Source organism: Glycine max, chromosome 13 (genome assembly GCF_000004515.6).
Source record: "Glycine max cultivar Williams 82 chromosome 13, Glycine_max_v4.0, whole genome shotgun sequence".
Taxonomy (NCBI): Eukaryota; Viridiplantae; Streptophyta; class Magnoliopsida; order Fabales; family Fabaceae; genus Glycine; species Glycine max.
Window position 1 is genome coordinate 15,399,372 of NC_038249.2, and position 13,676 is coordinate 15,413,047.

Consider the following 13,676-nt stretch of genomic DNA (forward strand, 5'->3'; position numbering starts at 1 on the left):
TGAAAATAAAATTTGTGTTACAGATCACACATCTAGGAATTTTCTGTGCATCTCTATATTGAAGTTATGGGTATATAAAAATCAGCAGCCATGCACACACGCACCGGCATCTAAATACATATATATAATTAATCAGTATAAGTGTCATATTTTCTAAAATTATTTTTAAGAGATTTTTTTAAAAAAATAAATTTAACTAATTTAATTATACTTACAAAATTTAAGGTTTTTTAAAAAATGAATTAATACTTAACACTTCATTATATCACTTTATTTTTAAATTGAGCTTGTCTTAATAATTCTATTACCAAATTTTAAATAATTTACACATCTATGAATATATTTTAAAATTAAAAGTATTATTTATATTTTAAATATTATATCACACGTTAAAATATTATATATATATATATTTGTGTGTGTATGTTCGTAGAACACTAATTTTACCATACTATTTTTCATCTCTCTCCACAGTGGTAGAACTAGACATATTTAATTAGTTTAAATAGAAAAACATATAAAATATTATTAAGAAGTAATTATATTAAAAGTAAACTTAATTTTATTTTTTGATTAACAATGACTAACATGTGATTTTTATTTCTTTTTTTTTTCTTCTCAAATTTAATCTTTCTATTTTTTAATTGTTATAATTATTAATATTTAAAAAAATAATATACTGTTATTTGACTTCTTAATACTCAAAGCACACACAAAGTTCATATCAAATATATAATTATGTTTAATTAGGTTTAACTTTTCAATAATATTTAATCAACGAGCTTTAAGTTACAGAGTGTTTTAAATAGTCTAACCAATTTACTTATATAGAATTTGAAAAGAAAATAATTTTTCAGAGTTTTAACTAGAGGAAAATTGATAGAATTAGAAATCACGTGAATCAATTGGTTTGAGATTTTTTTAGCTAAACTAATAATCTTAATTTTAAATTTTGGGTATGTACTCAGAAAAAATTTCATAGTCTATAATATTTATATTAGACTTAAATAAAATTACTTTCCGTAGAAAATAAACATGCCCTGTAAAAAAAATTGATAGAAAGTTTTTTATACTGTTAGTCAAAAAAGTTAAAAGCTAAATTCAAACCAAAGAATCACTTGAAGATAAAAAAATCACACATTAATCATAATAGGAAAATCAAAACTATAATTAACTTAAAATTATTAAGTTTTTAAATATACATCAAAGAAACTTTTTACATTACCAAAAAGAAAGAAACTTCTAAAATTTGGGGGTGCCCCCCTCAAAATGTAAGTAGCTCCTCCCTATATTTCTTTTAATCGTACCTTTCATTTTATCTCGCATTCTTTTTATAACTCTTTATATATAGTAATATATATATATATATATATATATATATATATATATATATATATATGTATAAATTAATTGTATATACAAAATTCTTCATATATATATATATAATATATATATATAAGAGAGAAAAAAATTTAGTCATGAAATTAGAATAAATAATTTAAATTAATTAAGTAAATGAATAGAATGTGTACTATTTATGTATAACCGCATAATTGCCATCGATGTAGACTTTGTACATACATAAACAAGAGAGTGAGAGAGAATAGGGATGGGTCCATGAAAGGTGTAATATATGGAATTTGATGATACTACTACGATTACATAATTTGCATTGCACCTATTATGATTATTATTATTATTATTTATTTTTCTCTCTCCGCTGTCTGTCTCTCAACCTAAAAATCGCTGTCTTTCGGTCTGCATACCTATCATCAGCACCATCCCCTCTTTCTGAAAACTCTGTCACCATGAGAGTGAGAGCCAAACTCCTGTTTTCGCCACCACCACCCTCCTAATTAAATCGCTGCATCACAAACAAACACACATACACAAAGTAGTGAAAGAAAAGAGAAAGAGAAGAGTGAGTCTTCAATTTTCATTAGTGAGCGACCCTCCAAAAACCTTGCATGAATGAATGATAACATCATCTTCACTACTACTACCAAAAGTCCACAAGAATAACTCCCTCTTCTTCTTCCTTTCCTTCTACCATGGCTTTCCCTCCTTCTCACACTTTCATGTTCCAAACCCATGAAGATCATGACCCCCACCAGCTCCATCTGCGTTCAACTTCAACATCCCTCAACGCCTTCCCCTCTTTCCCACCTCATCACTTTCAAGGTGAGAACACACACACTCACACACAACAAAACACACTCACCATCATTCCTCTCTTCAAGTGTAATTCCAAGTCAATTCATAGTTACTATTTTTTCCATGCATGTCAAGGTCTTTAAAAACCAGTTTGTAACAGTGAATTCAGACATAACATCAAAGTTTTTTTTTTTTTTTTTACACTCTACGCTATTGCATCAACTGTTTTTATCTGTAATATCATGAATCGCAACGAAACTGTGGTAACAACCACAATTTGAAACCTTGATGTATATATAGTAATCAAGATTCTAAATTGAGATCACAGTGTTATTGCGGTGCTTGATAATTGTAGTAAAAGATCCTTAACTCTTTCGTTGAGGTTGAACTCATAGTTGTGGATATTTCTTGAAATCTTGAAAATAATATTAGCCCGGAAATGATTATTCTTTTGTAAAAATAATATGGGACATCTGATAAAAAAAAAGTAATTGTTTTTTTAAGAATACAAGATAAAGGAAGAAGGCATATTGAAAAAATATTAATGGACACTCCTAATAAAGGATAAGATGTATGATGTGATAGAAAAAGAGAGAGATAATGAGAAATAAAAGGTGTGAATGAGGTGTTTAAAATAACAGATGTGGATATCTTTGTATCATTACTATGATTTCATTTCAGGTGGTGGGGCAGGTGCAGGAGGTTTTATGATGAAGCGTTCAATGTCGTTTTCCAGCATAGAGAAGAACAACCACAAGAACAAGTGCGATGAGGTGCACGGTGACGACGAGTTATCGGACGAGGGATCTCAGCTCCTAGGGGAGAAGAAGAAGAGGCTGAGTCAGGAGCAGGTGAAGGGTCTCGAGAAGAGCTTCGAGCTCGGGAACAAGCTCGAGCCCGAGAGGAAAATGCAGCTGGCCAAGGCCCTGGGACTTCAGCCAAGGCAGATCTCCATATGGTTCCAGAACAGAAGAGCTAGGTGGAAGACCAAGCAGCTTGAGAAGGAGTATGAAGTTCTCAAGAAACTGTTTGAAGCTGTTAAGGCTGATAATGACTCCCTCAAGGCTCAGAACCAGAAACTACATGCAGAGGTAATAATTTTATTAATTTATGGTACCATGTGTAGCTAAATTAAAACACAATATACAATTAGATGCAGTTCTTTAGATGTTTTTATATATCGTTGTTCTATCAGAATTGGAGTTTTCTCTTGGTAATCTGAATAATAATAGTTTACTGTTGAAGTTACTGCAGTGAAAGTGAAACTTTAATTGTGATTGAAAAATAATACGAAATAAATCTAAAGAACTGCATCTAAGTTTTATTCTTTTTAATAATACTAGAAACATGTCTTGTGTCCAGTCATTGCTTGTGGAATCTTGAAATCAACCTTATTTGTAGGGATAAGGTTCCTTTTTTGGGTCGTGCTAAATAATTAATGGTTTTGGAGAAATGAGAAGTTGGAATTTTTCAGATCTCGAGGGATTAATTTTGGTACCATTTGAATCCTGATCTTGATTCAAAATATCCAATTAATAGAGTTTGACGTGACTCCAACATCCAAATGTCTTTTGTTGAATTAAAATTGAATCTTGAATGAAGTACTTTTGTTATTCAACGATTTTTTTTTCATTTTTTTCCACCATAGTTTTATTTACTGGATTATGGTTAGCAATATTTTCTGAATGTTCTTATTTGTTTTAGTGCTCTTCCTTTTCCCTTAACAATGAACTTGATTGATATTTTCGTGTTTCAAGAGACATAGGCTTTTATATATCTTTAATTATAGGAGGATTCCTTTTTCTTTTATTTTATTCTGAGTTTTGGTGCTTCTCGTTATTTAGTAAGAAAACTCCGTATCATTGATTGAGTAATGATGATCCCACATGTGTTTAGTGACCAATTTTAAAGAAATTGATTCCTTCATTAACTTTTTGTTGATTGTGAGTTGATCATTCTTGGGAAGTGTCAGTGTGACAGTGTCAGAACCGAGAACTGGGAATTAATAGTAATCTTTGCTTTCCTTTTTCCATTGAAAACTCTGTGCTATAACTATTCCACGTTGCTAGCAAGCTATGAAAAAAGACAAAAGGTTGCATTAGATATCCTTCACATGGAACCAGAAAAGCTGTGGTTGAAACACATTAACAAAAACAGTTTTGGTTTTACACTTTCCACTGTGTGGTGTTGTTGTGTTTGCAGTTACAAACTCTAAAAAGTAGGGACTGCAGTGAAACCGGAACAGTAATTAGCCTCAAGAAAGAAACTGAGGGTTCTTGGAGCAATGGCAGCAACAACAGTTCAGAAATCAATTTGGATCTCTCAAGAACACCAGTGATGAATAGTCCTGTGTCTTCTTCTCTGAATGGAAAAACCCTTTTACCAACTTCCCTTAAGCCCACAAGCATAACTCAACTCCTCCAATGCTCATCAAGATCAGATCTCCAAGATGAGAGCTTCTGCAACATGTTCCACAACATTGATGAGCAGCAGAATTTTTGGCCCTGGCCTGATCATCAGCAACACCAGTTTCATTAATCAATAAAAAAAAACCCAAAATTGTTGATTTTGGACACTATAAAATGATTTGAGGTTGAAGAAAAGTTATGAAAAGTAATTAAAAAGTTCATTGATTAGGCTTATAGCTCAACCTTCTCTTTTTTCTTCTTTTTTCCCTACCAGTTTTTCCAAATTTATGTTTATGATGTAGATTGATGTATAAAAAGTTTGAACACATTTACTTAAGTCATGATCATCAGGAGTTGGTGGACTTTGAGTAGTAGTGCAACTTCTTCTTTCCTTTTTCTTTCTCTCCATAAATATCTTCTTTCAAATACAATCACATTCAAAATACAATTTTCTTAAAAGCAATTTAAATCTTGATTCCTCACATCATAAAGAATTAGTCTAATTGATCAGATCCAAGCCTGATTGGTTGCAACTTCTTTCCTATTGAATTGCACTTTAGTGTGTTATGCAAAATAAATTCTATTTTTTTTCTAGGTTGAAATAAAATATTATATACTATATAGTTAATATATATGTACGTGCCCGTAAGTGGATTTCCAGCTCTAGCACGTAGTATGGGGCCACGGATAAAAATAGGATTCTCTGTTTGCATTCTTTATTCACACATGTATATTTTTTAATTTCATGTTGCTGCTTTGGAATCATGACATCGTGTCATCCGAAAATTGCATGGAAAAAGGTGTTTTGGAGAAAAGGTCAGCTAATGAAAAGGGGGCATGGCTGACTTTAGTGAGTGAGGGCATGTCGTTTTATATGGGTTGAAAGAAAGAGCCAAATCTAGCTGGGAGTTTACAAAGAGTAGTAGTAGTAGTAGTGGGGTTGGGGGAAGTAGGATTTCTGATGAGTTTGCACACAGTTCAAGAAGAGTGATGAAGCTAAAGAGGTGGTAGGGAATTAAAAAGAAGAAAATGTTTCTATAAAGTTACAATAATAAAAAAAAAAGTTACTATAATGTTAGTGATGATGTTGAAATTTCACTGTAAGTATATATAACCTTTGCCAATTTTAATCTGACAAACGAAACTACTTCACTCTGAATCCTAAAGAAGATCCATGTGACCTACTGCCAAACCAAAAGTAAAAGCCTTTGATTTCTTTCTCTCTCTCTTAACTCTGTATCCTAAGTTTCTTATAGTAGCTGTCTATCTTAAAAAAGAGTAGACTCCTAATAGAATAAACATTTCATAGAGTAGTGCTGCTAAAAATTAATTAATTCAGTATCAAAACAAATTAATACATGCAGGAGATGACTTAATTATTATTGCTAGAAGCAGCTGCAATCAAATTATTTTATTGTAGTTGTAAATAACTGTAACTCTGGCATTGTATAAAGTAAGACATGTTGCTTCCCAATTTTTGCTGAAGTTACAAATCTACCCTTTGGAGAAGTTTATGTATATATGTGGATCTAAAGTATTGGTATTTTTTACTATTTTCATGAACACATTTTCAGTTTCAATTATTGATTTGAAAAAAGTGGACGTTTGTTTTACAGTGGGATTCTTGTAAATAAAAAGATAGAAATATGTTTTTCCGTGTTTATTAAAATTAGAATGTAATAAAAAAAGATTCTCAAACATGTTATATTTCTAGGAAAATGAATTTCTCATACTCATTTTGTTTATGTATTGATTTGATTCCATGGACTAAGGGTGAGAACGTGAATTCCTGTGTAGTGAAAATTTGATTTTTTGTGTGTACAAATAATATGATACTCTTTTTACTAATATTTACTATCACACTATTTTTCTACTTACCTATCAATTCTATTATTCTCGCTATATATTGTATATTTTTGTTACTTGTAAATAAGATGATACCTGCTTGAAAAATTGTGTCACGTGTAAAATATCTTCAATTGTGTTTTAATTTTCAATATAATTTCATATATATGTATGCTTGAATGATGCACGATGTTGGCGTCATGTGGGATCGATTCATGGTATAGTTGGTTGTTGATATGAAATATAATAATTTCTTTACTACAGAAAGGATTATTGAGTCATAAGATGAATTAAGACCTCCAATAATTTTAATTAAAAGTAGATAAATGTTAAATTCTAATAAAATATTTAAGATTTCATTTAATATTTTATGTCTGAGATTTATTTTGCATGAATTGTCTTAAAAATATTCTTCATATGATATCTTGAAATCCTAAGAAGTAAGAGCTCAAACATCTCAAAAGTCATGCCCTGCTACAGGTGTTTTTACAAACTTGCTCTAAGTAAAAGTACATAGTTTTTCTGTTAAAGTATGCTTCAAGAATGTTAAAGAGAGTAGTTTTCCAACATGTAGAGGACGTACATTTAATACAAGTATTAAATGCTTTAATGGATGCTTCTTCAAACATAATCCTTCAATGAAGAAATCAATTTGTTTAAAGACAACAGAAACTTGTTAAAGATGACCTATAAATACTAGAGGCTTTGATGAGTTGAAGTTACCAACAAATTAACGCACAAAGAATTCAAAGCCAAATAAATTTTGATAAGGCTCATTTTTAAATAACTATGTTAAAAAATGTGGTTAGTATTTCTCTGATAAGTATATTCCTCAATATCTACAAGTAATTTGAAATCATCTCTCGCACGCACCTTAAATACGAGGAATCAAGATCAAAGCCAAATAAATTTTAAAGTGATTTTACAAGTGTCTTTAATGCATCTAATATTTCTTATACTTTTTTTATATGTTGTGTTGACCATTTTGCTTTTGGTGATTCTTTTCCGATTGATTCGTAACGCTCAAACTTTTTGACATTATTTTATTATTTTTTTCTAATAAAATTTATTAAAGTAACTTCTCTTTAACTTTAATTTATTATTTGTATATGTTTTATAAAAATCTAAAATTGAGAAAAATCACACGCATTAAATTACATTATACTATATGACTACACAACACAAACAAATCTCAATACTTTTCCATTCTCATCTAGGATTCTTTAGTTTCCTTATTTTCTTGTTTTCCTTTCTTGACACAAACAAATCTCCATGCAAAAGCATTCCTTTCTTCCTCTTCAATCTTGGGTGAGTACTTAGTTTGCTTTTCATCATCTCTGTCATTTTTTTATGTCACTTGTTTTGTTAATGACGGTAGACATATGATTATTTGGTTCTTTCCTTGTAGTGGAACTAACAAGTTGCACTCACCCACCTTTCCAAATTTGGCCATAACAATTCAAAAGTTATATCAAAATGCCATTTAAAACCAATAAGAGAAATTTTTTAATTTTAATTTAAATTGTAAAATATTTTTTAATTTTTGAACATCGATTGATCCAATCAACTCACCGCTGATCGGAGTAGAACGGTTCACACTTGATAGAAAAATTACACAAATTCACCATATCTCATGGATCCAATCCAAATTATTTTTTTATTGGATTGGATAATGGATTTGAAGAAATCGAATCCAACTCTACCCATGAACATCCTTAGTATATCTGTATTAAACTCAGTTTGATATTATTTTTTTTTTTTACCTTTATATGCTCTTTGAGTTGAAATACTTTTTCTGTCATGGGCTATGGAACCATGCATCTTCTCCTCATAAATTTATTAGTATATAAAAATATTATATTATTAAATTAACTGAACAAATAAAAAATATATACAAATTCAAGTTAAACTATCCAAAACTTATTAAATTATTAATAGAATTCCATGCTTAATTAATATGTTTCAGTGTTCAAAAATCAAAACCACCTGTTTAAGTTCTTTTTAATGATTTTTTAAATTTTAATTTGTTCTCTCTAAGGACATTCATTGATTATTTTCGTTACCTCAAGTGCCTCTTCTACTTTTCATGCATAATGCTAGTCAATCTCTCTCTTTTGAAAATCGGTGTTTTCATTGAGTAAGTGACACATGTTATTGGTCATCTCTTGCCACGACAATGAGAGTGTGGTAATGCTAGTCAATCACTTGCTACTTACCTCAATATATACGGAACTCTACCCATTTCTAATATTCACCATAGCTTTCACTTGTTAACTTTCCCTTTATTTTTGTAAACAAGCACAAACTCTGATGTGTCCTTTTCTAGCTTTGTGTGCATGTTTGTTTCCTTTTTATCAACATGTTGCAAAATCCGATTTCACCATGTGGGGTCTGTTGAAATGGTTTAGTTTATGGCTGGTTTCATGATGAAGCTCTCTTGCTTCCCAAAATATTTATTGTTTTTACTGCTTCTACAATTCTGAACTTATGCCAACATTTATTAATTTTCCTGGTTTAATTTGCTTGAGAATTTGGAGTTTTGACGAGTGTGTACATGGTTTCAGCTTCCTTTACTGCTTCTTTTTAACATATTTTCTACCGTTAATTAAAATTTAGATGCCTTAAATAAGGTGTGATACTCATAATTTCTTAATTTTTAATAAATTGTATCCAATAATAAAGATTGTGTTTAAAAGATTATGTTATCTATGCAACTTTTGTTTTTACTCTCTAAACAGTCTCAATATTACCATCATTTATTTTTACTGTTTACAACTTAAATCATCTCTCCAACCCAGCAACATGAAAAACTTTACTTAGTAATGGTTCCCACAGATAATCTTTTAACATTAGTTTTCATCACCCTATTATTATTATTATTATTATTATTATTATTATTATTATTATTATTATTATTATTATTATAGGTACAAATTAACATTGACTCACATATAAAATATTTAAGCACTGAAGTATATTAAGATTGTTTCACACAAGCACCTACAAATTGTGTTGCTAGATATCACTTATCTTTTTTGTTTTCGTTTTTAAGAATTTTATGCTGAAATGTGTATATCTCAAATGCTTTAGGGTTCAGAATTAAAAATATGGAGAGCATGGACAGATCTAAGGGAGGGAGAAACATCGATGTTATTCAAGGTACCTATGAATAAGGCCGAAGATTCTGGAAGAAATTTAGGATTTTACTATGCTGTATGCTTTTAGGTTCAAAAGGTGAAGACTCCAACGAAAAAAGCAACCAAGCTAATGGTATACTTATTCTACCCTTTCTCACCATTCTTAGAATTACGCTGATTTCTTGTTTCAATTAAAAATCTTTTTTAATCAACACTTATATGAAATTTTGTAATTCATACATTAATGGATTGATATAGAAGTCACAAGGTGACAATCTTGTGCATGTTTCCTTATGCCATTGAACCCGATATTCATCAGTAAAATGTCTATTTGATACTCTCTAAGTCCTAAAATAAGTGTTATATTTGAAAGAAAAAATTATCTCAAAATAAGTGACATATTTATTTTTTCAATATAACATCTATTTTTCACCAATATTCCTAATAATGTCACTTTTAGTTTTTAAATATAATATTAATATCATTCCTTTTTATCAATTTAGTAAGGTTAATTTTATAAAATCGTTATTCTCCTTCATCATCATTTGTTTATTAATTTCTTTTTTGTCTATAAAAAATTACCTATAATGACACTTATTTTAAAGAGAAAATAGTATTATTTTTTATTTGTTATTACATTATATTTTAATTATATTTACTATTTATCTCTCTTTTATTTCTCTCTCTCTCATCCCCTTTCTCATCTTATTCTTTGCTCCACCTTTCTCGTTTCCATTTACCTTAAATCAAAATCTATATTAATTAGTCAATCATATGTTATGTCCGTTTGGGATTTTATATATATATATATATAAACATTCTATCCTTCAGGTTATATATTTCTTTAGCGAGAACATAAATAAAACTAAAAAAACGTATTAGATATCTAACCAGAAAAGGAAAACAATGAAAAGTTGAAACATAAAAGATGAGAATTATGAAGTTTTAAAAATATTTTATTTTCAAAAGTTCTTTCAAGAAAACAATGCAAAAGCTGAATCCTTTGTTGAAATATGATCAATCAAATCTACATATGTACTATACGCTTATCTTAATAGAATTACTTGTGAAATAAAATTAACTGAACACTTTTTCTTTGCAAACATATTTATGTATATATGTTACAAAACAGGCAACTTAGGATTTTCTTTGTTGCTTTATACATTTTATGTTCGTTAAATTTGCTTTGTCATCTTATATTTTCCATATAAATCAACAGGAAGAAATGTTACAAATGATATGGTTACACACCAATCAGATACTCAAAGAACCTCATCCACCAAAAGGTCAAAAGGATCCTTATCCACCAACTTAAACCAGAAAATAATTGAAGCGTCTTCCCTTCGAAGATTTACCTTTAATGATCTGAAGTTGGCAACCAGAAATTTTGAGTCTAAGAATGTTCTTGGTGAGGGAGGGTTTGGAACTGTGTTGAAAGGTTGGGTCAATGAGCATGGAAACTTTGCAGCACGACCTAGAATGGGAATTCCAGTAGCAGTGAAGACTCTTAACCCAAATGGATTTCAGGGTCACAAGGAATGGCTTGTATGTGACCATTCTAACCCTGATTGTATTTCTTTATCTTTTAACTATTTATTTAATTTCCACCATTTTTTAAGCAAATTACATTGACACATCCTATTATTTCTTAAGATTGCACACAATGTCTTGTCTTTCTAACTCCTCTAGTAATCCCTTTTAATTGTCTTAAATACATTACAATGTCACCCTTATTTCACAAAAAGACACATAACACAATGTGTGTCCTCTAAGGGAAATATAGTAAATGTTAAAAAGGCAAGAGTAGCTTACACAATCTCAAGATACCATGGAAGGTGTTAGTGTTTAATTTTGCTCATTACTATTTTGGTACAAAGTATTATGATTTACATAACTTTGTATATATTGCTCATTATACATACATATACATATATATTGAATCTCTTCATTGTTTCATGCATGGCAGACTGAAATAAATTATCTTAGTGAGCTCCATCATCCAAATCTGGTTAGATTGATTGGCTATTGCATCAAGGATGACAAAAGGTTGCTAGTATATGAGTATATGTGTCGAGCAAGCTTAGACAAACATTTGTTCAAGAGTATGTCCTAAATTCAACTTATTGTTTCGTAGAAATTTTTATTAGAATATATCAGTAAATTCATTATTTAGTTAATTTTTTTATAGTGTTGTGTGGTTTGAAGATTTTTATTGTCATTTTTTATTTTAAATTACTCAAATGACATTTTTTTTAATTGTAAATAATCCCGTCCTTTTATTTCTCCATTGTTTCAATCTCACAAAAATTACAATATCATTGTTGCCTATAAGTAGTGCATGGTGAAAGTCTTTCATCTTGATTTAGTAGGCATAACAATAAATGGCATTCACAATTAACTAGTTTAGACATATTTGTTGTGAGCCTTTGAATATTCTTGTAATTTCATCATGTGGCAAAATGTATACAAACTATGTGCATGATTGTAAAAAGAAAACTGATGGAAGATTTCTGAACAATGTATGATATTTTGAATAGGCTTTGTATACAATGGAAGATTTCAAATCAAATGTAAATGTATTCCTAAGGCCTTTGACCTTAAATATGGAAGATGTTTTAATTTGTTATTCTACTGATATTTCTTAATATAAAGATTCTGATGCAATCAGGGGATTGAATTATATAGGTGCTTCATTTAATTTCGTATTACCTTGTCATATTGTCCTCATTCAATGAACACAATGAAACAATCCCATATGAATTCACCTTTATGATAAGGTCACATGTACCTTTAATTTTCTTTTGGTGTGGATTTCCAAACCTTTTAGCTTAACAACTAGGTTAATTAATATGTATATGCTAGACATATATCGTTAAATTAACAAGTAATATTTCCATGTATTAGTAGGAACTAAGCACCTTACATGGCCTATCAGAATTAAGATTGCAATTGGTGCTGCTAATGCCCTTGCATTTTTGCATGAGGAAGCTTCAAGGCCGGTAATATTTCGAGATTTCAAGACATCTAATGTCCTATTGGATAAGGTAATAACTTGAATATTGTTTCATTGCTTACTATGCTAACTTTCAACAGATAAACACCTTTACCTGCATCTTAACATCATTCTGTTTTAGGACTACAATGCAAAACTTTCTGACTTTGGGCTTGCGCAAGATGCTCCAGTGGGAGATAAAAGTCACGTTTCCACTGAAGTAATGGGAACACAAGGTTATGCAGCCCCTGAGTATGTGATGACAGGTTAGTATACTCTCAAACACCTCATTTTGTTCAACCAAATGTTTCTATTTATGTGTAGCATATACAATCACAAGCTTTATGAAAATACCTAGTCCGGGCCATGTATAATTCGTTTGTTACCATGATAAATCTTAAATGAAGTCAATCCATTAGGATCTATGAACATATGATATTCTACTTTAAGATAAAGTCATCGGCTAATTTTCTTAAAAGAGATAAGAATTTGTTTACAAAAAGTATCAGATTAGAGAGTTGCCACGGTAAGTACTCGATCATTGTAAGGGGTTGGTATTACAATTAGTTTTTGGGTCATTAAATGCATAAAATCTAAGTTTCCATACTAAATAGCAAAAAAAATGACATGATTTCATTAAATGGAAACTCATACAACTATTAGTTCAAAAACCAACTACACCAAAACTCCCAAACTTGTTATAGGGTAAAATAGAATTTTTCTTCTTTCTGTTTGTGTTTTCTTATCACATTATATGGCTCAAAGAATAAGGAGAATTGCAATCCTCTTTATTTTTGGATCAAATTGCAAATTAGGAGAATAAGAGAATGAGCATACAAGTTTTTTAACCCAAAAGAAGATAAGAAGTTATCAAGAAAGAAATTCCGGAAGGGAGACATAAGGAGAAAAAGTAAATAATTGAAAACATAAAAAAAGTGTCTAAATTAACCAAGACTTAATATTCCGAATTCTTTTTTCCTAAAATAGTCCCAACATCACTAAAAACGTGTTTTCGTTGCTTAAGTTTATCATTTGACAAATAATAAAGTTGAAAATTTAAGTCAGAAAATATATCAATCAACAAAGACTATGCTTAAGTGTATCATTTTCAAGATTTCAGACCACCACAAGTAACAGTTC

The 13,676-nt window shown here is 29.9% G+C and overlaps 2 protein-coding genes across 2 annotated transcripts; both read left to right on the forward strand.

Moving 5' to 3' along the window:
* Nucleotides 1-1,669: 1,669 nt before the first annotated feature.
* LOC100790803 (homeobox-leucine zipper protein HAT7) lies at nt 1,670-4,924 on the forward strand. The gene is made up of 3 exons (XM_003543716.5): nt 1,670-2,181; nt 2,836-3,245; nt 4,357-4,924. The coding sequence occupies exons 1-3, from the start codon at nt 2,052-2,054 to the stop codon at nt 4,690-4,692; spliced, it is 876 nt and encodes a 291-aa protein (XP_003543764.1). The 5' UTR covers nt 1,670-2,051; the 3' UTR covers nt 4,693-4,924.
* A 4,590-nt stretch (nt 4,925-9,514) lies between these two features.
* LOC100776584 (probable serine/threonine-protein kinase PIX7) lies at nt 9,515-12,807 on the forward strand. Its single transcript, XM_026124934.2, has 5 exons — nt 9,515-9,566; nt 10,764-11,089; nt 11,511-11,646; nt 12,452-12,588; nt 12,679-12,807. Exons 1-5 carry the CDS (start codon nt 9,515-9,517, stop codon nt 12,805-12,807), a joined length of 780 nt encoding a protein of 259 aa, XP_025980719.2.
* Nucleotides 12,808-13,676: the final 869 nt, after the last annotated feature.